Source organism: Athene cunicularia (assembly GCF_003259725.1).
Source record: "Athene cunicularia isolate RWA chromosome 1 unlocalized genomic scaffold, athCun1 chr1_part1, whole genome shotgun sequence".
Lineage (NCBI taxonomy): Eukaryota > Metazoa > Chordata > Aves > Strigiformes > Strigidae > Athene > Athene cunicularia.
Window position 1 is genome coordinate 77,779,703 of NW_020799091.1, and position 26,579 is coordinate 77,806,281.

Consider the following 26,579-nt stretch of genomic DNA (forward strand, 5'->3'; position numbering starts at 1 on the left):
GATCTTCACAAAGAACAGTTACAGCCTCTGCCTTGCACAATGTGATTCTGATGGCTTGTACAAAATTTCAGCAAGCAGAATTTTGGAAAGTATTATTTTGTAGAATTTAAATACATTGTAGAGCATAATAAAATTATTTAAGAAAACCCAACAAACAAACCAAAACCAACACCCCCACCCCCCAATCCCTCAAAAATACGGTTCTGAGATGTAATACCCTATTAACCAAAATGTGAAAGTGAGGGTAATTGAGGGGGTCTTGGTGGTGTGTGTTTGTTTTTTAAATAAAACATTTTAGGATGTTCTAGTTTTTAAGTATGTGATGAGAAAAGTTAAGCAGAAGGTTTGAAAAGGAAAAGTAAGCTGGCACACAGGGAAGAGGGTCTTTCGAGCAGTGGCAGTTGCATTGAAGAAAAGGCAGAAGGCAGCAAGTGTAGCGATTCATGGATGGTGGGGAAAACGAAGAAGTGACGGTAGCAGGGACAAAACCTTTGATGTAAGCCTGCAGAGTTTAAATATGACAGAGAAGACAGAGGCCAGTCAGTCAGGATAAGCTTGAAATGGAGCACTGGGAGAATGAAAAATGCAAGGGATGGTGGAGTTGTGGTTTGTCTCGCTTCCAAGCTGCTGTGATTACGTATTTCATACAGATGAAAGAAAATGTGACACCTGGGCGTTGCCACAGAGTCAACAGGAATACTTCTTGGTGTGCAAGCAGCATACTTACTGTGCTTTTTCCCCATGAAAAAAATGTGATCGTTACTGCTGTTGCAAACAAACAAAAAAAAAATCCACAAACCCTTTAAAAAAATAATTAGCTCAGGCTGAAGTGGGGAAAAAAGCAGCACATGTTGTAATGGTGACTGAATAGGTAGGGCAGGGTAAAGAAGCTTACAGTTTAATCCTGTGGGATTACAAACTGGTGCATCTCCCTCTGGCCCCGTGTCCTATCAGATATCCTATAGACGGAGGATGCAGTCACATGATTGTTACGGCTTCCTCCCCATGACATCACTGCTTTTGCAGCCATACCATCCAAGGAAGGATGCTATTAAAATCTTTGGGACGGGGCTAAATGATGTTGCATTGCAGGTAAGCAACAGAATTCTTCGCAAAACGGATTTGCTGGTTGCTCTCGTGCTGCCGTCCTGCAGCTCCAGCTTTGTCGGGCAGAGTTTCTGCTGGAAAATAAAGCGTCACGGTTCCTCTGCAAGCAGAGGGTTTGCAGGTGCAGAGGCTGCCTGCTGGCTCTGTGCTGATCTCCCGGCTGACATCTCCCGTGGAAATGCTGCCAGATGGAGCTTTAAAGCTGAAGAAGGCCCTTTGTCCCTGTGTTTTGCTATGGCTCCTTCGGGTGTCTGCTGAGTTCTGTATTTATGTGAGCAGCCATCCAGCCATGCGGAGAGAGAGCAGCAATGCTGTTTTGCTTGCATTCCCTGCTTTTTATTTTCCTGGATGCCTGAAGGAAGTCGCTGTACAGATAGTTGTGTCTAAGCTTATAAAGTCATGAGGATTAACTTGCTTATGGGGCTAGTAGATGTATTTGGGGAAAGAGGCTTTTCCTTTCTTACTAGTTTTTGCTGACATGGTTTGAAAGTACCTAGTCCGACAGGTTTCCTGCGTAATTTGCTGTAGTGTAAGGTAGGGTGGGTTTTGCTTGTCATCCAGTATAAGCATGGAAAATGCTTTTCCAGAAGGAACATGAGATAAGCAGATTTTTACTTCTTACATAAAATGCCAATCACCAAAAAGTGAAAAATCCATGCTAAACTGCTTTTTAGGACTGTTGGTGTTTATATAACCAAAGCCCAGAATCTGTTTTCTTTTCCTGGTCTAGGTGTTTAACTATGCACTCTATACAAATACATGAAGACATAATATATGAAGACATAAGACATGAATACATGTGGAGAAAAAAATGGTGACTTTTCTGTGATGGTTTTCTTCTGCATTGCTTCTTTAATATATTTTAGGGGGGGTTAATATTTTACTACTTTCAAAAATTAATAGAAATGTTAGAATGTAAGAAACTAAATTAATTTTTGAGCTTATAGTAGTTAGAAAAATCAAATATGCCTTTTTTTTCTTTTTAAAAAATTCTGATAAATAATTTTGTGCCTCTGCCAGAGAACAGAGGATGACTCAGCTGCAGCTTCATCAGGCAGAGAGTCAGGTGACTTTTCACTCCTAGTCTGCAGGAAGTTTTCTTACTCTTGAAAATCCCATTCTTTGTTCAAATAAATTTTCCTCACTATTGGAAAAATCTGAAAATTTTGCAGGCCTGGTGTCTCTGTGTGCGCACCCATACACTCGTGGAGGAGATTTTGGATCTCCTGTGCTGAAGAAGGTTGTACATGCTAGTGAAAAGTGAATTCTGGTTTCCAGTGATCAGGTATGCAGTAGTGTCAGGATCAGAAGATAAGGGGGAAAGAAAGGAAGTATATAATGAATTATTGAAATGAATTTAAAAAGGAGAATGGTTCTTCAAAACTGAAGAAAAAAAAAATTTAAATTTTGTTTTTCTTCAACAGAACCTCTTGTTTTTTGCCAAGACAGCCTCAAAAGTGACAGAAGTACAAACCTGTCACTGTATGAGGTGGTATGGAGCAGGGCTGCCACACGAGGGTTTTAAAAGTGCAAGGGGTTCCTTCCCCCCCACCCCCAGATCTGCCCTATGGAAATATGTATGGGGCAGTTGTTCTCCTGGTCTCCTGATTTGAGTCGGGCATCTTTTCTGCACCAAAAGACCAGGTGCCCGCCTTAAATGTATGGTGGGGCAACTCAGAAATTAAGGACTTAAGCTCTTTAACAGTTACTTTGTATAAAAGGGTGACCCTGGAAACATCCCCATCAGGAGGGCTCTCTGTCCAGCAGCACTGGGGTGCCATGCCCTGGCTCCAGCACGTGGTTGCGCGAGTGCTCAGCCCCTGCATGCATGGGTCTGCCTTGTAAAGGTAGCACCTCTTCAGAGGTGGTGGCTGGTGGCTTGTAATCGAGGACTGGAGGACAAGAAGGAGATGGTGTTGGAGGAGAGCTTTTGCCCTGGGGTTATGTCTTTCCCACCTGCCTGGAGTGAACGGGATCTCTGGAGGATTGCTGTAATGTCCCCGGTCTGGGAGCTGCTTCCTTGTGAAGGCTTTGTTTGTTGGGCTGGAGGGGAGAGTAGCCCAGTGCTTGTTCAAGGGGAAGAGGGAGGTTCCCACCCTTCTGCGTCTCCTATGCTTCAGGGCCATCTCGTGTGTGTTGGTGGTCAGTGTTGTTGCATGAGCCTGTCTCAGGTCTGACCTCCTCTTAGCTCAGTGTGGTGCCCATAGGTACCAGTTCTTTTCCAGTTTGCTGTTGCCATCAGGCTGCAGCTTTCAGGGTGCCCAAGGGGGTGGGGGTGTTAATTTTTCCATTTAGTGAAATGAGATCAGGTTGTAGAGTAGGAGACTAATTCACTTGTGTGTATGTGCGTGTGCACATATGTACACACCAGATATTGAGTTGTCTCAGATTTCTTCATTTCTAGTCCAGCAGAACCAAAAAAATCACATACAATTGTTAATGCCAAAAGAGAACTCTGGCAGGATTATGGTAGGCTGCTATTGCTAAAACAGTTTTAACGTGTTGCTCTCAAGCATCACCCCAAAGAAAAGGTTTCCCCATCTTGCAGGTGGGGGAGCTTCCTCTTAGCAGTGTGAAGTAACTCGTCTGTAACTGTGCAGCCCATTGGCGTCAAATGCAGCAGCAGTAAAAACCAGCGTCCTGCAAACAGGAAAACGTTGCTCTCCATCTGTGTGAAAATGAGTCACTGCCTGCACTCCTATCATGAGAAGTGATGTGGTAGAACAGATTAATGGCTTTTCTAACTGCAGGTTTATCGGCTTTATTTCAAGCTGAAGGCTCAAAAAGGTTTTCAGTGAGAGGTGTGTTTAATGCCATTAAACACCCCATTCAAGGGGAGAATTTTTTAGGAGTAACTACACACCAGGGCACTTCCCTTCTGATAGTGCAACTGTGTTCTCTCTGAATGTATTTGCCTTTTTTGCAGTCCAAGAACTGGCTTTTTCCCCTCCTTAACCCTATCATTTTCTGAGTGAGGAGACAACAGCACTGGAAACCCAAACCTGGTGCTGCAAAGCTTGGCTGTGTGTGGTGTGAGGAGGAAGACTGTAGAGCCCCTCTGGCCCTTCAGCCCTGGCTTGGAGCTCTGTGGCAGTAAAACCAGCTGCTCCAGAAGGGAAATTCCCTCTTTTTTGTGATGAAGGGGACTAGAGGAAAATGAAGCATACACTGGTAGCCTGAAGTTTAGTTGCTTACCCCAGATGCTGAAGCCTGTCTGAGTTTTATCTGATCAAATTGCTGACTGTGAGCTAGGAATATGTGCTTGCAGCTCAGAAAGCCAACTGTATCCTGGGCTGCATCAAGGGAAGTGTGGCCAGCAGGTTGATGGTGGTGATTGTTCCCCTCTACTTGCTCTTGTGAGACCCCACTTGGAGTTACTGCATTGAGCTCTCTCGAGCCCCCAATATATGAAGGACATGGACCTGCACAAGCAGGTACAGAGGAGGCCACAAAGATGATCGGGGGCTTGAGCACCTCCCCTGTGAGGAGAGGCTGAGAGAGTTGAGGTTGTTCAGCCCAGAGAAGAGACGGCTCCGGGGAGACCTTACAGCAGCCTTCCAGTACTTACAGGAAAGATGGGGAGGGACTCTTTGTCAGGGAGTGTAGTGACAGGATGAGGGGTAACAGTTTTATACTGAAAGAGAGTAGATTTAGATTAGATATAAGGAAGAAACTCTTTTCTGTGAGGTTGGTGAGGCACTGGAACAGGTTGCCCAGAGAAGCTGTAGCCCCTCCCTGGCAGTGTTCCAGGCCAGGTTGGACGGGGCTTTGAGCAACCTGGTCTAGTGGAAGGTGTCCCTGTCCACGGCAGGGGTGGTGGAACTAGATGATTTTTAAGGTCCGTTCCAACCCAAACCATCCTATGATTCTATGAAATTTTGTTTCTTTCAAGAAGCAAGAGTGTGTGGGGTTGATGCAGGCCCATGGGGCTCATCTTCCCAAGCTGATGGGCTGTTATCAGAGAGGCATCCTTTAATAGAGATGTTTCAGCTCAGTTTGAAAAATGCAGATGGATGTTCCAGAGCCAGTAATGTTTTCCTCCTGCACTTTCCACAGCCCTGACATCTATGCTAGCAGCTAAATTTATTGGAGGGACCTTTAAGTCTCACTGGAAGCAGAGACATGAGTTTAGCATTTTTTTTATACAGAGCAGATTTTGAGTTATGTGAGAGCAAAAATTCCACTTGGAGCTTGTGGGGAAAGAGCTGGGATATTTTTTTTCCCTTTCTGACATAACTCAGCAGCTGAGCTAATTTTGCTCAGACTTTCCAAGAAAACTCAGAGACCAGACACATGATATTTCATACTTAAAGGAACTGGTTTCTAAAGGGAGAGTCGTCCTGGGAAGAAGTGGTGAGCAGGACACTGGTGTGACGTTCACCCCTTGGAGGATGAGAAGTGTGGTAATCCAGGAGGAGAAAAAGAGAAGAGAGAGTCTGGCTGTTGCTGAAGGGTTGGAAAGCCCTGACAGTCTGTTACCAGCTCTCAGGGTGCAGTGGTGCACCCCGTGTTCCCCCTTGCCCCCTTTGCCTGCACTCCCAAAGAGCTGTGTTATCTCCTCTGCACTCACCCCCATGACCATGTGTGGTGATTGAGGAGGGGCAGTTGGAAGCTGTGGTTTGGTCTGGAGGAGCCTTTTGTGCCTCAATTTTCCATCATTTATCCCAAATCCTGCTTTCCCCTTCTCTCCCAGGCCCTCTCCCCTGTGATCTGGTGCCCTGTGTTTTTTGAGCTCTGCTGTGGCTTCATAATTTTTTCCATAGAGGTTACTCAGGGTATAACTGCACATCAAAGATGTGACTGTATTTAGCTTGCCCACATTATCATAGCAGGAAACTCCTTAATATGTGGTGGTGGGGCCCATACAGTAAAATGCTGCAATATTTTACAGTAATGTTTCCGATACTGCAGCCTGCCCACACTTGCATGGTGGGAATCTGAGGGTTTGCAGTGCTATTTACTCAAATACAGAGGATGTGCAATTAGTCCTTGAATTGTAGGAAAGATATTTGCCAATTTTAATATCCAGTTTTCCCTCTGTATTTTCCCAATTTAACTATTCTCTGCTTTTTATGTGCCATATTGTGTTTCTTGGTAACTTGGTTCAGCATTTTCTTATTTTTCCAGGAGTCTGAACCTTGCTGTGATCCAAAACCATTTTAACTTTTTTTTTTTTTTTTCTTTAAACACCATCATTAACACAGAAGATCAATAAATCAGTTGGCTTGTTCAGTCTGAGGCTTCTAAGGTGAATAGACTTAAATTGCCCATGGATATTTTTCAACCTGCAGAAAACTGCCTATTTAACTTGCTGGTGATTCAGCCTGCTTGCTTTTGCTGAAGACAGTTTTTCCTTGTAAAATCCCCATCCAACAGCATCTTACTTCTTGTTTAGAAGACTCTTTCATAACCATTTATCTGCCTCCTATATCCTGTAGGGTGTGATGTCACATCACCATTTCTAGATCATCTCCTACATGGTGGGTGGTGGAAGGGGAATTACATCCACTGCCCTTGGCCTTCCTGGCTCTAAGCTTAACAGACCTCATTCTCTGACACCTCCCTAAAAGACATACACCCCTAATAATTTCTCTGTAGTTTTCATTTACATCTTTCAAGATCACCCCATTAATAATCTTGCTTGCTGACTTCCTGAGCTATCAGGCCCATTTTTTCTGGCCAGGTGGTACTGAAGATGTGTGGGGCAACAGTGCTCAGCTCTAGGAACTTTCTCCTTCAACCTTATCCTCTTATGGCACTTTCTGAACGCTGACTTCAGCTCACTCTGCGGGCAGCACTGACCTCTGAGTTGCCTGAATTCAGGGCCTGGGTAGAGGGTGTTCTGCATCCACCTCTGCAACTAGGTCTAAATCTCTTGGGACTGGGGGTGGATGGATGCGGGTAGAACACCCAGTTCTCAAGACAAGGTGCCTTTGCTTGATAGGTCATATTGAGCAGTTAATGGCCATAAGGCTGGGGCATCATGCTTGGCTCTTCTGAGAATATGGTACTATATGCTCCATACAAGTATTAAGGGCATAGAAAGTGACAACTCATCTGCCATCACAAAGGGGTCTTTTGATGACTGCCAGTTAATAAACCAGCAAGACTGCATTGTTCATTATTAGGTACTATGGAAAAGAAATCCCAGGGATTTTCAGTCCCCATGCTCCTCAGTTTTTGCAGTACCTGCTGTCATGAGCACAGCTAATCTGACCAACCAGATCAGTAGCATGCTCAACTCTGGTTAAATCATAATTGAAATGACCATGAATCACTTCAAAAGCATTGTGTCTGGAGTAGCATCTGCCCTATTTTACCATTATGTTGGTACCAGAGCATAGAAAAGCCCTGAGACACGCTATATTCTGCTTTTGTGTGTTGGCTAATTCATGCCACATTTGGAAGAGGTGGAACAGATGATGCTTTTGGATGCCCTGGAAAAGTCACTCCAAACAGATGTGAGTTGAGGAACATGCAATTGGCCTTTAGGCTTCTGCTTTCTTCCCCCAGCCTTGTGCCAGGTTCACCTCTTCCTTATGCTACAGCGGAAGAGTCACTGAAGATGTGTGCTTTGCTGTCTGTGTACTGTTCTGCTTCACACAGCAACCACCCCACTACTGTCCTCAAGGAAAAAAGCATACAGATGAAAGTGTGTAGGTGAATGTTCATTTGAAGTGTTGAAGTAATTCAGTAACTGTGATCTGTTGAAAGTAACTTGAAACTTGTTGGAATTGCATTAAAAAATGTACTGCCTGCCTCAGCGCAATGTGTCCAATTAAAACAGAAAACAGGATGAGGAGAACGTAGCATGGAACTAGCATGTCTAGTAGCAATAGGCCAGGGCCAAGACTTTTCCTTTGATGACTGTTCAGCTAGTTGTTTCCCATCAGTATACTTTTCAGCTTCTTTGAACCATGGGATGTTTTGGTCTGTGCTTGCCATGTCAAATACCTTTCAGATCTGATCAGTCAGTCAGCATAATACCTAGAATGTCAGTTCACCAATTGAGCTCTTCTGGCTGTGGCTCTTAGATTTGCACATGCTGTAGTGCAAACAGTGCTGTAAAGCTGAGAGGTTGTCAGCATTTCCATTGTAAATGTAATTCATTGCTTGTCTATAAAACTTAGTTCCAAGCTGCGGTGTATCATACAGCTGGCCCCAGTCACATGAAAAGTTTCCTCACTGTGAGACCTGCAGAAAAACGTGACCTTAAATATGGTAATACCTTTTAGTTCTTAAAAAAAATAACAAAAAGTAGGTAAATGCAACAGAAGAAACCTGTAGTCCATGCAGTACCTCCTGTGCTTCTTGGCATGTCCCAGCCTGTTGGGCAGCAAACTGTGTTCGCACTCGTGCTTCTGTAGGTTGTTTGCATTAATCTCTTCTTTGATTTCTTTACATAGGAGGCTTCAGTGAATACTTGAAAGTTATCTGGCTTCCTACAGTCACCAAGATTCATGGGCTAATATTTGGACTTGCTCTTTTGACCCTTACCTCCAGCTGCTCTCGTGCTACATCTCCAATGTTTGTAAGGCAATGTCTCTTGCTTGCTTGCTTCAGAATATTGTACATGAAGCATGGGTAGCTGGGAGATCAGGGACTGAACACCAGGTTGGCCTGGCACAAGGTTTCTGGAAGATATCTGGGGTTATGTGGCAGCCAGGAAAGCTTCCATCAAGAGGCACAATTGCCAGTCTAGCACTGTGACCTTTCTGGATTTGTGAATTGATCCCTGCCAGGACCTTGTTTCATCTACAGGACCACAGTAGTCTGGCATGGGTCTAAATCCAGGGAAATTTGCTGACCAGAACCCTCTGAGTTCAGGAGATAATGCAGTTCAGTTAGATTTCTTTGTTTCATTATTTGGTTTTTAGCAAGAAGCTGTTCATGATTATTAAAGCAGAGTGTTGATAAAAATGTTCACTTGTAGATATACTAAGCTAGTCAGTAAAAAAGAGAGCTCACTGTTAAGAGCTGAAGAAGGCTCTCTACTGCAGGGAATAAAACAGCAGATCTAATTCAGTGCTGATAAAGGCAAAGCAACCAGGAAAATGTCCTTAAGAGACCACAGGATGATGGGCTCCAAACTGGCTGCAGCCTCTCATGGAGCATAGCCTGGAGTCATAGGAGGCTGCTCAGTGAAAATGTTGGATGTCTGCCCTAGGAAAAACTGGTGGCATTCCAGGAATTATTAGGAAAAGAATAGGGGACTAAATGTTTGCCCTTGCACAAATTACATTGCATCAGCATCTGCAAAAGTAGTGGAAAGGACAGCAAGGCTCTCTAAGACCCAGAATGGCAAAGGGACAAAATACATATGTCAAAACATTTATTCAGCAAGTTTCAACTCCTTTCAGTGTATAAACTTGGTCAGAGTATCCAAATCTCTTAGATGTCTAGGTGTTAAGAGTGACCACGAGTTGCATTTGTTACTAATTCTGAATGTAATGGTATTGCAGTGTTTTCGTTTTGAATTGGTAGTGGACTCATTGGATGAGACATGGATTTCTACCTCTGATGCCTCTTTGTAAACAAGAATTAGCACTTCTGGAAAACAATCTGTCTCGTTCTAATGTAAATATCTAGAATGCATCAGGTACACTGCATCTGAATAGAGTTTACTTCCTCTCAGCAGCTATGAAAGGAGTCTACATTTAGTGCCCAGAGTCTAGAGCAGATTTTTCATGCTAGATGAGACAACTCACACCACAAATGCTTCTACTTTTGCCATCATCAGAGTGGATTGCTGTAGTACACCTGGCTACAATTCATGTTTAGATGAGATTAATTTGCCCTTAAGTTACGTGTGTTGAATTATAATATCTAGATCTGAGTTATTTGTGTAAGTCTCTAGCTCTGCTGGCAGAACTGCCCTCTAAGAGGGCAAGTTGGCTTATCCTGAAATAAATTTTGGAGATAACTATTTCAGATGCCGAAGTAAGGTGAGATAAATAAATGCAAAATAAAGACAAAATGATACTTAAGGGGCTTAGTGCTAGGACATAAGATGGGAACTGTGTAGTACTCAGTTCAAAAGTGCTGTAGCTAAGTTTTATTTACTAAAATTGTTTTTTGTATAATCTGATTTCACATCTCTGCTTTCAAAAGAGTAGTAACCGAAGTGAACTTTAAGGCTGATAATCATCCAGGTAGGTGTAATTTCCAGGTATTGGTTTGCTACCTAGAGTTCAAAGTTTGTTTGTTTTCTTAGTCTTCTGTGGCCCTGCGGTTTCTAGCACATTTTTCTCTCCCTGGACGTATTGTGTAGCATGCATTTTTGGAGTAGATCCAGGCTGAGTTTGTAATTATCCTACATACTTGTGGTCTGGACTGGTATTATCCATCACAATGCTGTCATGTGCTGGGCACTGACAACATACTTAAAGCGCTATTTTTTATGTGATATAACTAGCATGTTGGGTAGTTTTCTTGTATTAAGAAAAACTTGCCATGCTTTCAGCTCGAGTTCCCAGAAGTTTGTTTATGTAGCAAGGGGGGCTGCTTCGTGCAGGCAAGCAGTCTGAACTGCATGTTCCTTACAGGTCCTTCTTCACTGTGTGGGAAGAATAGAGTGATGTAAATGATCTGCAAAATATCACAGCATTACAAAATAATAGCATGGTCTAACCCTTTAACCTCATTTCAGTTTCCCATTCCAGCCCTCGGTCATGCTTCACAAGCCACTGAACTCAAGGTGCGCTTGCAACTTCAGCTCCCTGGTGTCAGTCACAGGATCTCACCTTCAGATTCTAATTTCCCTTAGCACCTGTAGGAGTGTGCTCTCATCTGTCTGGCGAAGTATTGCTCTTCTCAATTGTCACTCCTCTTACCTGCTGCTTCTTAAATTGCCTCAATCCTGCGGCAGCTTGTTTGTGCTCAGCAGTGCCATGTGGGACACCTGCTCTGCATTTGGTTTCCTTCCCCAGGCTGCAGCTGCCTTGCTTGATTCTCTTTCAGACAAACGTGCCACGGTGCTTGGAGATTGCTTGATTTCTGCACTTAAAAGGGCTTCTATGGCATTATAATGGTGACCTGCTGGTTGCCTGTAAGATAATGCTTTTCTCAGCTACTTGTGCTGAGCACATTGTCTGTGTCGTCCAAAAAGTCCTACCCCGTGGAGTGCAAAGAGCAGACACTGACAAAGCTGAGTATTCACGCTTGTTACATCCCTAAAGTCCCCACCAGGGAAAAAAAATTAAATTGAGAGGTTTGAAGTAAAACAGTTGAAAATAGAGAGGGGGGGGGGAAAAAAACGCAGTAAATAAAGGGGGCCAGGGGAAAAAAAAGGCAGTAAATAAAGAGGGCCAAGCGGAACAGCAGGGTGTATGAACAGTTGATTAAAAGCTTATCTGACATATTTGTGTCTGTTCCAGTTACAGAATTGGGAAACTTTCTCACAGATTCAAAGATCTAAATTCTTTACTCATCCAAGCCTCATTTTGCTACTTGATGGAGGAAAGTGGGTAGCAGTCGTTAGTACCATGCTAGGCTTACCAGTGATTTGCAAAAGTTGTCTTGTGTCTGTCAAGGAGCTACAGTCTCTGCACAGGCAGTTCTATAAAACCCCTAAAGTCTGTATCTGTCCCCACTTTTTCTTATGTGTTTTCACATGTTTTTTTTTCTTGTAACCCCCTGTTAGCTGTTTTTTTCTAAATTTGCCTTTTAAGATTACAAACCCTAGGTACTCTCTGGAAGACCCTGTTTCCCAGGACATCTATTTTAGTATGGATGGGAATAATCACTCTTTAGAGCAATGCTTTAAGTGATGTAGAAGTGCACAGCTGCCTCCTCCAGCCACCCTGTCCCAGGACTGTCCTGCCAGCTTCTGGAGCCCATCCTGCAGACCTGAGGTCTCTGTCCGCTCCGGGGAACATGGCTGTCACTTTCCCATGTGCAGATTCAACCAATAGCAAAGCTGAGCATGTACCCCAGAGGTACACACACACAATTAATAGCTCTTCAGTTAGTGTGAGTGGTGAGATTTGTTTCTTGTCGTGGTCTCCATGTTTGCTTTGTCACGTCTGTGTGTCTGTGTATTTTGTTTCAGATTTCCCCTCTTTTTCCCATAGTTTCCCAAATGACAAGGTCCGCCATCAGACAACCTCACTGGAATAGACATTTTCGCACTCTCACATGCCCTCATCAGTGACTGTGACTGACCAGGTTTGGTTCCCATCACGCCTCCCTTATAATTTGCATCAGGTTTGTGTCCCTCTGTGTTCTTGTTCATGGCTTTCTCCTTTTCTTACTATCACTTGTTGCATTGAAAAAGGAACAGATACCTTTAAAGGAGCAGGCACACACACACCCCCCCCCACACACACACCCCCCTTACACCATCTTTCTCTGTCTCTAGAGGCAGCCTATATGGTTCTTACAGTCCAGACACCAAGCTTTCAGATGTCTGAAGTTAAGTTGGATGAATCCAACCCTGTGTGTCTGAACTACTTCATTTAATATATTCTCATGCTGCTAAATGCTCCTCTCATTGGGAATGATATCAGCCATTTCTGGAGCTTGTCATATTAGCGACTACTTTGGGACCTGACCTTTAAAGGAGGTGACATTCATTTTTGCACCTAGTCAGATGTTGCTGAGCTCCCTGTAGGAAAGAGAGGTATGGTGGTTATGAGTAAACTTCTTCATGCTTTGCTTATGTGCATTGCATGAACAAGGTGTAAATTCCAGGGCTTCAGAGCAATGGGCATGGATGTTTCTCTGCTTTCATATCTGTTGTCTGTAAATCCAGAGAACATGCCCCCAAAACCTGCTGGGCTGAAAATGTCTGCTCAGCCTGTGCACCATACTCTAAAGTGTATATTATTTCACTGTCTACTTTGATGTCCTTTTTAACCATCAAATGCATCTGGTAACTGCTTGTTAGAGATTGGGGATAGGCATCTTTACATTTCCTCTTGTGCTCTAGCAGGAAATGTAGTGACTGTTTCTCCCCTTGCTTTCTTAAAAGCAAATTTGGAAAGTTTATATATGGGACAGAAGGTAACCACTCATATTCTCCCAAGAATAGTCTTGCTCCTGCCCTTAAATTTCAAGAAGATACTGCATTTCCAGACTTGACACAGAGCAGACGTACTGTGATCTTGAGCTTTGCCTTCTGAGCAGTGGGAGGAAAAAAGATTAAAGCAGGGAGCTTTGAGTATGCAAAACTAGACAACACTGCAGTGTTATGACTAATGGTACGATGTAAGATCTGCAGTTCATGATGGATGGTAAATTGTAGTGTATTCTCATTTGTTTTCTGAGCTGGTGACTTTGTCCACTTGATGACCTCACTGCAGGCAGGGAACTTCTTCCAACATGTGATCGGGATATATCATTGCAGAAATGTCCAGAAACATCCTGGGTTCTCAGGCTGTTTTCAGGAAAGGTGGTATTTATGCACTTTGACACTGTGCCTTTTGCATGTGCTTTTTAATGTTTGCTAAGCTGCTGAAGTAGTCTTCAGCAAAATACTTTTTCTAGTGGCAATGCATAGATTTCAGTAAGTGCCCACGAGATACTGACTCATGCTCTCTTGACTGTGGTTTGTGGAGGTATTTTGGAAAACTTGATTCTGAAATGTCTGGCAAAGCTGCATGAATTCATTGACATACTGGTTTTTCTTCTACATGCAGACCCTAATATGGTCAATGCAGGAGACATGAACGGTTCTGGCAACCTGATGGATTTTCTGGATGAGCCTTTCCCTGATGTTGGGACTTACGAAGATTTCCACACCATTGACTGGTTGAGGGAGAAATCACGTGACACTGACCGCCATAGAAAGGTAAAGGCATCGGCTTTGATATATCGTAGTCCCTGGGTTACAGCCGTCCTGGTGGTGAGAAAAACAAGCAGTTTCCAAAGGTATAGCTTCCTAATTTGTTCTATGACTTGAGGAGGTCTTCTGAAAATATGGATGTGGTATATCTTGAGTTTGTAAATATGAAAGGGCTTCCAGCAGCTTAATCAGCAGATCATCTTTAAAAACTGATTGGGACTGGGGGAAGCAGAGTAATTGTATATATCTTCTAGAAGGTTAAAAGTTTTTTGATTTAAACGTTATACACTAAAACTGTGTCAGCCTGAATTAACAACATATCTCTATATTTGTTTAATTTCAGATTACAAGCAAAAGTAAGGAATCCATATGGGAGTTCATCAAAAGTTTGCTGGATGCCTGGTCGGGATGGGTTGTAATGCTTCTCATAGGACTATTGGCAGGTATGTGTGTGTTAGCATTACAGTTATGCCCGAAACCATCTCATCCAAGTTTGCTGCAGTGCCATCTGCTTCTCTTCTTCATTGTCTCTCCGCTGATGTTTCAAGGTAAAAAGACGGCTATGCATCCATGCAGTTATTATGCTTCATAAAAATACCCACTTGCAAAGTCTCCTGCTGAGTGCTGACCTAGAAACAATGTTGTTCACTAGTGGGGATTCTTCTACTGCTTTTGGAAATATGCATCTGAGTGCTTTACACTCAATGGGCTACTTTGACCTTCTGAATCTTTAATTCACAGAAGTCAGTTTTATTGGTAGGAATTCTTTTTCTTGTCTTCAGTTACTTTAATTCTGCAAGTAGGTACTATGATGTGGGGAAAATGTTAGTTGTGGACACTCAAAGGGGAGCTTTGTCAATTGCTATATCCACTGGGTTATCTTCTTTATATATGCATGAAGGGAAAATACAGTTTCAGACTCTGTTTCAGATCTGCTTCCAGGCCAGACAGACATTACATATTTAACAGCCTGCTCAAACTCATATGGCAAATTCATTAATTTCCCAAATTGCTCCTGTCTTCTGCCCAGTTTAGCACATCTTCCAACTTGGAAAGCTACACTTCTCTTACCAAGTTGAAACAGCTGCCATTTTTTAATGCTTTTTCAGTGATGTCAGGGTGCTGTTGTATCACGCTGCTTGGTAAAAGCATGATGTAAAGTTTCACAATTTCCAAATGGTGTGAATTTCCAGCTTACCAACTGTCAAGTTAATATGTTTATTACAGTTGCTCAGGAGCCTCAGAAGTACTGAGAAGGTTCTTGAGAAAACACTGCTGAAGTGACATTTTTGGCAAATTATGTTATTTTGTAGAGATACACTTATTTCCACAAAAGGTTTGATGGGAAGGTGAGATGAAAAGAGAGTCTTACAGGCTGCCAGGGCTGCTGGACTCTGCCTGAAGGCCAAGGTTGGCCTCATTTGGGATGGAGAATTCTGTTTGCAAATAAAGTTAGAGCAAGCCCATGAGGGCTCTAATGACCTCCCACAAGCTGATTAGTAATCTCCTCACTTATACAGGGAATGGTATACACTCACACACTCCCATTTCAGTAAAAATATCCAAGGTTTGTTTCAGTTCCAGTTTGCAATGAAACACCATTCTGAAATCCTCAAGGTTGTTGAAAGCCAGAGCTGCTGACCTCTGATAAGCTCTAATGCTGTTACATCCAGCTTGGATACAGAGGTCGAGGATAAGCTGCAGATGAGATGTGTTAGCTTTTGCAACATTTTCAGTGACACGGGTGCAGAGCATCATATTTTACCTCAGAGAGTTAAATCAAATTAGTCTGCTTTTAAAGTGGGGCAAAGACATGTGAATCAACTAGAGAACAAAAATTACCTACATGGTTATGATCTGGGCTGAGCCCTGTAGACTCTTTCTGTCTGCTGTTGAAATGACATGTGTTCTGTGCCTTCAGCATTTCTGGGACAGCCACCATCTCAACCTCAGCGAGGGGTCAACACCTCTTTGATGAATGGGGCGATTATTGATGAGGTTTCTTAATGAGGTTTGGGGAGGGAAGATTTGAGGTTGGTGGTGCAGTCGAGGTACTTCACATAACTTCCCTCTCTATTTGAAATATTGCCTGCTCACAGAAGCTGGCCTGCCACGAGGGCATCTGCATGATCACACAGGTTTGTGTGGACTAGTCTAGCTCCTTCATGGTCCCTCTTTCCCTGCTGAACAGGCAGAAGCTACCATTGCTCCAAGCGGAGCAGCCTGCCTCAGCCACAAGGACACTGGGTGAGCTCCTAGGCAGCTGAGCCCAGGCATTGCCAGGGGCAAGGAGAGGATGTGACAAGGAGTGGGAGAGGAGGAGGGAAGCAGCAGCAGCAGTACCAAGGGTGTGAGGGTCTTGCAGAGCACCCTGCCCCTCCTGCCCCTGTGCTGGGGATGGAGGGCAGCAAGGTGGGACTACTGGGGAAGGGGATGGCAGGGCTTCCATGTGTTTCTAAAGGAAGAGTTAGTTACCTAAGCCCAGGATGTGAGTTTAACTGATCTAGAAGCCTAAATCCCACCCATCTAGTCAACTGAATCTTTCAGGTTTTGCAACACTGAAAAAGCTGCACCTCCACAGCCAGTGCAAGGTGATGTGGTCAAAAGTAGTAATTCCTGCCCTCCGCTGTCCCTGTCACCAGGCCCTGTTGTCTTGTGCATGTGCATCTGCACAGGGGAGTTGGATATAGGATCAACCTGACAGAAAAAGTGGGTTTTGACCAGATTAGTTTTGAATTGATCAGTGGGCTCATCGGGGTTGGTCACCATAGGGCCGCAAGCAATCAGAGTATTGTTGACAGAAAAGAATTGATGGAGGGAGGAAGGAAAGGACCATCCTGTTTGGCAGTAGCCCTCACTCATACCTTTTTTGGAGTGTCGTTGGACACACATCTATCATTAGTGCCAGAAAAAGCATAGATGGGAATGAGACCTCTTGAGAGGGTCTTCTCTGTCTTCCTGCTCACAGCTAAGTCAGCTTCAGAGTTAGAGCTGTATGTTTAGAGTAATGCTGAAGTGTATTAAGAATGTAACAGCAGCTGTATGAGATCAGACTAAAGTTTCACAAGTGAATGTGCACATGTAACTTAGCCTGAGCAGAGCCCCTCGCTGTTGCCACAGTCCAACATGTAACACCCATGAATGGTGCTTGGTGTGAAAATCGGATGGAAACTGCTCACAGGATGCTCCAGACAAAGATACTACCTGGGCCTGTCTCAGTCAGAAAGTTTGTACACTTTCTTGAGAAATACAAAACAATGTATGGGGAAATGACCCTAAAAATTTTGGGTGCGAGTGCCAAATTTTTAAGCACTCATTTTTAAGGAATTCTGAGTTTTTACTTTGCCCATCCTGCCTGCAAACCAGTGGCCATCCCACAACCTAACCATTATGAGCCAGCTGAAGGTGGATGCTATTTATCAGCAAAAGAGTCTGTGTTTTCTAAAGCTATGTGACAAAAAGTACTATTGTACTAACACTGAAACACTCCAGTACTGAAGCTGCATGTGTAAAAGTCTCTGTAATTCAGTGCCATGCCACTTAGGTGATGCACTTTTCTGACACAAGTGGATTGGGAAAAATATGATTTCAAAGCAAAGCAAACTTTTAGCATTCTCATTAGGGCATTGTAAATAATGAGTATTGGCCATCATCAACCAAAGAAAAAGGAGGGAGGTAAAAGGCTAATATCTAAAATGAAGTTCAGCATTTCTTGGCTTTGAGTACTTCATTATTTTTCAGTCCAGGCAGGAGGTTACATGGAAGAAGGAACAAATTCAGTTCCTTTGATGAAGAGAGATGTAGGGAAATAAACTTATGCTATATTGCAGAGGTGCAGTGATGTCTAGACAGCTGTGATAAGCACCAGAAATTAGAGGCTTGACTTTCTGAGATGCTGAACACTCTGCAGCTTCCATTAGTTTAACTTAAATTTGCAGCGATTCAGAACTTGAAAAAATACTAGCCCTGGTCACTTGACTTGTGAAGCATTAGCTATTGCACTCTTATTCGGCAAGATTTTTTTCTCTGTAAAGCGTGTAGCATTTTCCTCTTTGTGTGGACCCCAAAGCATTTGTCAAAAGGTTTTTTTTTTTTTTTTTTTTTTTTTTCTAGAGGCACTGTGGTGCATGTGAGCTGGTTGTATTAGAGAACTGAGTATTTGTTCCTCACTCTATTTATTAACTTTATTGGGGAAAAAAACATTCAAAAATCTGCCTTCCTTTGCACCTTCTGCTAGGTATCATTAATATTCAGTTGGCTGAATAACTGTGATTTGAGCTTTGAAGACTGGGGTAACTGCAGAGGGTGATAAAGGTCCATCAAGAGATGTAGGAGGCACATCATTTGGTGCTAATGGCCAAGGGCTAAGAATTCTCTGTACTATTTCCTAAGTGAAACTATAAAGTTTCATTTCAGAAAATTGGAGGAGGATTTAGAGTTTACTGCAAAACTCAGTAAGCTACGCATGCTGACGTTAGTAGCAACACAGTGATTTATCATCATCTAAGAATATGATTCACTGTTTCCATAGAAACTTGGGAAAATGGAAAAGAGTAAGCAAGAGAAAGCCAACATCTTCATAAAGGAAAATAATTGGCACAGACATAATTACTCCCTTCTGCAGCCTTTTTTTTTTTGTGATCTTGTCTAGTCTATCTGTTTAGTTCTTCAGATTATTCCTACACAACAAAAATTTGTCCCTGCAAAACAAGTCACATCACTTGTCAGTGTGGTGACAAGTATTTTTCTTGAGGGAGTGAGAAGATATGTGTAAGGCTCTGTGAACGCTTGTAGGATTTTTCTGTTCTGTGGAATTAAAAAAACAGGTTACATATGCCTGAATTATTTGAAATGTTGTGGGTTTTTTCCCTCTTTCACAGGAATGAAAAGCAGAAAACTTTATTTCCACATCAAATACACTGGCTCTTGAATCCACCTGTCTGCCCAGCTGCTCAGGGAAAGGGGAGCAGCCCCCATCCCTGCTTCATGTAATTGCATTTTTAGCAGGACTCACAAAGCTACAAGTTTCGGAAAAAGAAAAGCAAACCAATTTGCATTTTCCACAACATTTTCCCAATGTTTTAGTTCTACTGAAATGACCAATGACTTCTGTTCAAACTCATTAACAGTTTCCTGAAACTGTATTAACGATTACCAGTAAAAGTGTTGACTGCTACTTTCCATTGTGAGAGGGGTTTAGAAAACACTACATGACTTTTTTTCCTATCAGTTGGTGGTTTAACGCTTTCCAGAAACAATGCCCCGAGGGACAGGAGGAAGGTCTGCCTTTTGGTGGCCTGGCTGCCCCCAGCCTCCCCGTCCTGCTGGTGCTGCGTCCGTCAGGGCACATCTGCTGTGAGGGTGCTGGTCCTGGGGCAGGTTGTTATCCCTGCAGAGCAAATGCCCTAGAAAAGCGGGATTTTCTTTCCTTGGGATCTGGCCCCATCTATTTTACCAGTGTCTGTGGCTGGTGGCCACCGGGTGTCGCTGTAGCTCTGTGTAGTTACCGGGGAAAAACTGAAACAAGGGTCCTTTTGGTACAGACAGGTCTAGAAGGATAATTTTGTTCTGGATGTTTGGATCGCTGATGAATGTGCAGATCGAGAGCCCCATTCCGTTAAGTTCATAAGTCAGAATTTGGCATCTATATTATTTCTGTACTGGAATCTTCCTTCTAAAAGGTTGCTGCATTGGGACCAGTAAGGCTGTAGGAAAACATATGGTACCTTCCTCCTCCCGTACCCCTGAAATATACACAGTGTGCCTTGAGAACTGCTGCTCAGTGTGTGCATAGTTCATAGAAGTTCTCCTTAGCTCAGCCAAACGGTGCACCTGCCTGGGACGGGCAACAGGATTACGCCTTCCCTGTTTGTCAGCCAGTCAGTATGAAAATGATAATATTTAAAATAAAAGCTTATGAGAGAGCACTGAAGGTCAGACAGCAAGTTGGTGTGGCTGTTTCTTTGCAAACTCATTGTTGTTCCCACTTCTTCAGTATATTCATGCTTACACTGCAGCTGCTTCCCCAAATCATGGTTTTCTCCTTGCAACTTGATATCTTTTAATGCCACGGTTTCTTTTTCTGCATTTCTTTTCCCAGGCACGTTAGCTGGAGTGATAGATTTAGCTGTGGATTGGATGACAGACCTGAAAGAGGGTGTCTGCCTGTCTGCCTTCTGGTACAGCCACGAGCAGTGCTGCTGGACATCTAATGAAACTACCTTCGATGACAGGGACAAATGTCCCCAGTGGCAGAAATGGTCTGAACTTCTTGTAAGCCAGTCTGAGGTACGGGAGACCTGATTAGGTTGGGGTCACAGAAGGCTGGGGAATGCCTTTTTTTTCATGCTTGCTGATGTTCCCTCCAGAGAGTTTCTCTGAAAGAGAAAATAATGAACTGGGCACACTGCAAAAGAAGACATTTCCACAAGCTATATCTGCTTAACTTGGAAGAGGTCCTATTGTTTCAGTGTCATGTGTGATGGAAATTGGAAAGCTGTGAGATCGCTCTCTCTTTTTATCAGTACTAGACCAAAAGTTTTTCATAGGACTCATGACATAATCATTGGGGGACCTGAGCTGCTATCTGATTTTTTTCTTTTAAACAGAATTTTATGGGACAAAAAAGATGATCTCTGACAAATACATTTAAGAGTAAATTTTTTAGGATTGCAGATGGTTTTTATGTATTCAGATACTGTGAGTAGTAGTGCGAGCTGCATAAGAACTGCTTGTTATACTCTTGAAATCAGTTTCTCTATCAGATAGCAAAATATTTAGCTAGCGCAGAAAGCTGGGGAAATAATGGGCTCCCTGGGAGATGGCCAAAGTGAAAAATTTGCAGGGGGAGAGGACAGGAAGGGAAAAAGCTCTTCTGGACTGACATGAAACATATTTTAAGATTTTTTTCTATACCTCCTTTTTTTTTTTTTTTTCCAAAATTGTAGTAATTTTAAATACAAAGAATGCTGTTTCAAAGCAAAGCAGGTCAAAGTTTCATTTTGAAGACAATCAAAAGAAGCCTTTTTGTTCCTCTTAGCAGATAATACTTTTATAAAAAGTACAAAAAAGGATGGTTTGTTTTCAACCTGAGCTGTTCAATATATTGACCTCTTCACAACTCAGATATTTTTGGCAGAATTATTGTCTTGAATCCCCCCTCCTCCCTGGTTCTGCAGGTGGCTTGAATATGACAAAAATTAAATATGACATGGAGGTGGGATAAATGTGGCTTTGAAGAGAACTGGCTTAAGTAAAAAAAAATAATCTGGTAATGCAGTTTGTTCAATAATAGCAGAAGAAAATACATACTTCCATGAGACAAATCGTCTCCAGCCAGGCAATTAAAAAATGGTTGACAATCTCTCTGTTGTAGGTTTACAGTACAAGTAGTAATAGATGAGAGTGCCTGTGAATGTGTAGCCCAATTTTCCATAGTTCTGATTAACCGTAGTGAAAGTAGTGGGGTGTTCTCTCTTCCTGAATATTCCCACCATTTAATCACAGGCAAAATCTCTCTGTGCCGTTGCCAGTCCATGGTTCCAAGCTTCCCACTGGCAGAGCTTTGCTAGGTTTGCACCTGTCTTCATCAAGAGACGGTTTGGGTGGTTGTGTCTTTGTAACAGTGAAGAAATACTACCCTGGTATAAAGTTGCAGGGCTGGTGGCAATGTTGGAATTTAAGAGAACAAAAAAATGTGGGAAGGGAAAAAAAGAGGAGACTGTTACAATTGTTATGGGATTTGGAAATCCTGTGCATGTGTTTGACATGCTGTTACTCTGAAAAGCTGGAATATATAAATGGAACATACCCTTGGGAAAATTTATTGCTTTCACTTGCTACTCAAAATCAGCAGACACAACTTGTATGCTGTGGCCTATAAGAAAGGTATCATCTAGGTGGGCACTGTGAAACTTTACTCAGTCTGCATTCGGACTGTGCTTCTCGCCTCCTAGTGTACTGACACAGTGGAGAAAAAAAAAAAAAGGTTAATCTTGGCATAGTTTTAGGCTCTTTCTCAAAACAAAAGGGCCTCTAAGATATGTGGGTTTCTGGCTGCCATGGCCCAATGAATACTGTAAATATTAATAATATAGTTGTCTATTATTGTCACATTAAAATCCCAGGCAAAGCCCAACAAAAATGTGAATATGGAAAGTAATGATTCTGTTTGCTAGAAAAACGCTTATGATATGGGCAAGTTTTGCATTATTCCTGTAGCTGTAGAGGACTCTAGGAGGGATCAAATTATACTGAATTTGACTGAGTTTCAGGATAATTTTGCCTTTTTTTTTTTTTGTGTGTGTGGTTTTTTGTTTGTTTTTTTGTATGTTGCTTCACTTTGTGCCCAACATTTGCATAACAGCCCTCTAAAACAGCACAGCGCAGAAGTACTAGTTTGGAGCATGTTTTAGACAAAAAGTATTTGGAACAGTTTCCCTAAAGGTACTCTGGTCAGACATGTCTTCTTTTTTAAAGCATGACTGTGACTCTCTCTCATCACAGCCAACTAAATTTGACATTTTGAGGGCTAAGATTTATATCAGTTCTTTCTTGAGTTTTTTTCAGTTTATGGCTGTGATACACCCCGTACATATGTTCTCCCTGAGAATTGTGACATATCCTATGGCATTTCTTGAAAAATATTTTCATTCTAGTCCTCCTACAAAATAAGCCCAAAGCAGATCTTGATGTAAATGATTATGGAAAACATAATAGCACAGCAGACACATACCAGGCTATGTTTTCTTCCCTAATCACTGTTTTGTAGGCCAATTAGGTTCTTCATCCCTCTGGTCCTGAACTGCTTTCAAAGAGCAGGTGAAGAGATTTTTGATGAGAGAGGATTTCAAAACTTCAAATTCACTGGAGGAGTGGATGTGTTAAAGCACATCAGATGACACCCACTTCAGCTAGATCTCTAGCCAATATCTGGTGACCTGGAGCTTCCCTTTTCTGCAGATCCAGCTTGGTCCCAACCTCAACTTCACTGGAGCTGAGAACCCCATTTCTGGTGCCTTACACCTATTCAGGTTAGAGGAAAGGACCCTGTGTCTTCCATGGTTTGTGACACTGGATCCAGCAAAGGACTGGATTCCCATCCCAGGGCTTCTGGATCTCCTGTCATGAAGTGGAGACCTGCAAGACAAGGAAGGGCCTCTGTACCTGGAACCCACTTCCCAATTTTGCAGCCTTGAATCTGTCAGTCTTGAGGGCCTTGAGGATACCCATTGCTGTACCATCCACAGGAGGGAGTCTGCAAGCTGTGAGATCCCCATGGCATCCCGAGGGGTGGGGTTTATTTCAGTATTCTGAGTTTGTGAGGGTTGTTGTTTCTGTTTGTACCTAAACAGGACTGACACCAGATCCAACATACTGCTTGGTCTTGCAAACTAAAATACAAAATTTTACTCAGTTCCCCTACTTGCTTCATTACTACTGCTGCCAGGGTGAGTCCTTTGAGCCAGTAATGGAAGAGGTTTTAGCAGGATCATCTCTGCTGATGAGTTTTTTTGATCTCTGATTCCAGTGTACATGCTTCAGACTTCTACTGATTCAGGGCCTTCATTATGGCATGTAATGAATGAGAAATGAGCCATTTGCTATACTGAGTAACTACTACTTCATTCCCAAAGGTTTTCTTATTAATAATTATTATAAACTTCTGCAACTGAACCTGCAGAATGCCAGATATCTGGAAAACGTAACAGTGAGAGTTGTCCCAAGAGATAAGACTGAACTGGCCATATAGACTCCTGTGGGGTCCTGCCACAATGCTGTAGGTGTATATGTGATTGTAGTAACCATCTGACGTAGTTTTCATATGACTTCTGAGATGTGAAAGAAGTAAAAAGAAACAAAGTTAATTTGACACGAGTGAATTTAGAAGCAAAACTACAGCTTTTGCTCAGCTTTGTAGGGCCAGATTATGGTAATGGCATTGGTTGGTCGTTTTTGGAGTTACTCCAGGTTCACACTGACAGGAGAATTTTGCCCTGGGCAACATATCCAGAGGTTTCTCTAGAGGAAGAGTAAATATTGTCATAGCTGTTTGTAATTGAAAGCACTAGGAGAAGACATTCATGGGACTGTCTTCAGCTGTAGCAACAAAGATCAATGGTTACTACAGATCAATGTCAATCATTGTAAGTGCGGGTGGGATCCATGACTGCTTAGTCTCAGGGCACTGGGGATGGCATCATATTACTCTTCTGCTCTTATCAGCAAAGTCAGCTGCTAACTTCAGCAAGCACAAGAGCATCTTAACAAATTGCCCTTCTTTCAAATATATCCATAAAGATAAGGGCAGTGGTTCTTCTATTGTCTTTTCAGTTGGGCAGAGAGTGGAAAATGAGGCTATCAAGCATTGGTACCATTAAAGGTTGATTCCTTGCAGGCTTGCAAACAGGGAGACTTTTCAGCTCTAGGATTTTTACGACTGGAAACTGGGCTTGGCCAGCTCTGTTAACTGAGGACACACTACAACTGATTAATGCCTGCTTTCCTACTTGATTTATCATAATGTTGATATCCAGGCTGCTGTCCTGCAGAGCAAAGACAGGGGCCCTGATGTTCTTGAGCAGCTGGGATTGCATCCAGTAGGAAGAGTTCACTTAAAGGTGAAGGATTCGTACCAATTCATGCACTGAGGTTCATCTCTTTTTCTTATTCTGTAGTGTCATGTTGCTAGAGGAAATAGTTTGAAGGCTTAAGCTCCCTTGTGTCAATTTGTTGCCTCTGACTAGATTCTCTTTTGCCTGTGTGGGTGGGGTTTTTGAAATTAACCATAAAAAATAATGCTTGTGAAGAGGGAATGGTATTCTAAGGCAGATTTTAACAACAGTTTTGACTTGACCATTGGAGACAGGTGGAAAGCTTGAAAGTCACAACTGACTGTATTTTCATTACGGTGCTGCACAGTCAGCTGTTGCTAATGATCATTAGCATTTCCATTCTGTCAGTAAAGCCAAGCTGGTCAGTTTAAAGACAAGTTTTATTATTGACTGGAATGCTTCTAAAATAAGAGGGTGAAAATGACTGAGATGTGTCTGAGTGAGATTTGCTAAACTATTGTGTTTTCAAATGAGTCTCAACCCTATCATAGATAGCATCATATAGAAAGAATTTAGTTACGGTTTTACCCTTCCCATTTGTGAATTGAACTAGCTACTTATGTACACAGCGATGTCATTTGAAAAGATCAGCATCTGCATGGAGAGTTGGGCTTTGAATACCAGCCCCCAGACAGAGATGTATTAGGGTCTCATCCCCATGGTATGATCACAGCAGATTCCTCATTGGGTGCTTTTTAATCACCATATACTTTTGCCCTTATGACAGATTTGTTTGATGTTTTGGAAGTTTTTGTGGTTGGCTTAATTTTTCAGTGCTTGAAAGATGCTCTGTTTAAGGTGTTTGGGTCCCTTGCAGACAGAGTGTAGAGATTGGGCTAGGTATATGTTAGTATGCTGCTTCTTCCTATGAGTAATAAAATTGTTGGAGTATGTAAAATCATTAGTCCTTCCTGAGGAAAAGCAGCAGCTAGCATGTAAAGGAGAAGACCAGGCTCCATGCCATCATGATCCCTAGTAGAAGCATAAGATTTACCAACCTTTATTTGTCTAACAATGTTTGTTACTGTTATTTTTCTAGGGTGCAAGTGCTTACATTCTAAACTATTTTCTATACATTATGTGGGCTCTATGTTTTGCTTTCCTGGCAGTCTCCCTGGTCAGAGTGTTTGCTCCCTATGCCTGTGGCTCTGGAATCCCAGAGGTGAGTTTCTCTTTGTGAATATCCAAATACCAAACAAAACAAAGAAATGATAATTAGCCACATTTTCCCATTCCAGAACTGTACTATGAGATAGCATAGGAACAACAAGATTGTCTTTGTATCTCATCTTCCTTCATTCCTTTGTCTAACATGCCTTTATGGTGCCCATCTAAATTTTTCATAGCAGCAAATGTTCACATGCCACTGTGACAGGTTATGTACGTAGTTCTTCATTGTCAAAGTTTGAATTAAAAATCAACATCTCCCAGTTATCACTTTATGGACTCCCAACTTTTTATGGCTGAGACACATAGTCATTAGAAGATTATATAGGATTTTCCTTGGATGAAATTACTTGGGCCAGTTACAAATCCAGTCATTTTCTAGCCTAGGCTTTAAATAAAATCAAAATAAAATGAAGAGGGAGGGCACAAAGCAAAGGTTTCCTAAGCTACTGAAGATGTGAGATGCCCATTATTTGGAATGTCTGAAAAGTGTCTGGCATCCATCTTCTGCAAACCATGTCCTTGTACACAACGCCATGCTGGTAAGACAGCATTATGGCAGCCAAAATCTCTACTTGGTTTTCAGTATTTTACATATGGAGCCTCAGTCCCTATTTAAGCTGTTAAAATGGGAAACCCTGTAATTCAAGCAGCGTAGGGACTGAAAAATTTTTAAATCAGGGCAATCTTCTGTTAAAAATGCTATAGAACCACTGCAATTATTACTTAGGAATCTAGCAGACAGTGTCAACAGTTCAAATTTTAGAAATCTTGGCATTCTTCTTTTCTTCTTCTCTAGGAGAAGCATCCAAATGTTTCATAGCCAATTAGGACACCCCTCACCCACCCCAAATAATTTGAAATATTTAAATAATTTCCATAATTTCAAAGTAGTCACATGTGTGTGT

At 42.4% G+C, this 26,579-nt stretch overlaps 1 protein-coding gene across 4 annotated transcripts in view; it reads left to right on the top strand.

The window, feature by feature from the left end:
* The first annotated feature begins 958 nt into the window (after positions 1-958).
* CLCN4 (chloride voltage-gated channel 4) overlaps positions 959-26,579 on the top strand; it is a 43,188-nt gene continuing 17,567 nt past the window's right edge. Inside the window, exons 1-7 of one of the 4 annotated variants that reach the window (XM_026841015.1) lie at positions 985-1,092; positions 8,514-8,638; positions 10,757-10,903; positions 13,746-13,897; positions 14,235-14,334; positions 19,992-20,179; positions 25,544-25,666. In XM_026841015.1, coding sequence (XP_026696816.1) covers positions 13,754-13,897; positions 14,235-14,334; positions 19,992-20,179; positions 25,544-25,666 — 555 coding nt within the window. In that variant the 5' untranslated portion in view covers positions 985-1,092; positions 8,514-8,638; positions 10,757-10,903; positions 13,746-13,753. Of the gene's footprint in view, positions 1,093-8,513; positions 8,639-10,756; positions 10,904-12,189; positions 12,313-13,745; positions 13,898-14,234; positions 14,335-19,991; positions 20,180-25,543; positions 25,667-26,579 lie in introns of those variants that run through there. The other 3 variants (XM_026841005.1, XM_026840997.1, XM_026841025.1) reach the window with 3 other exon arrangements.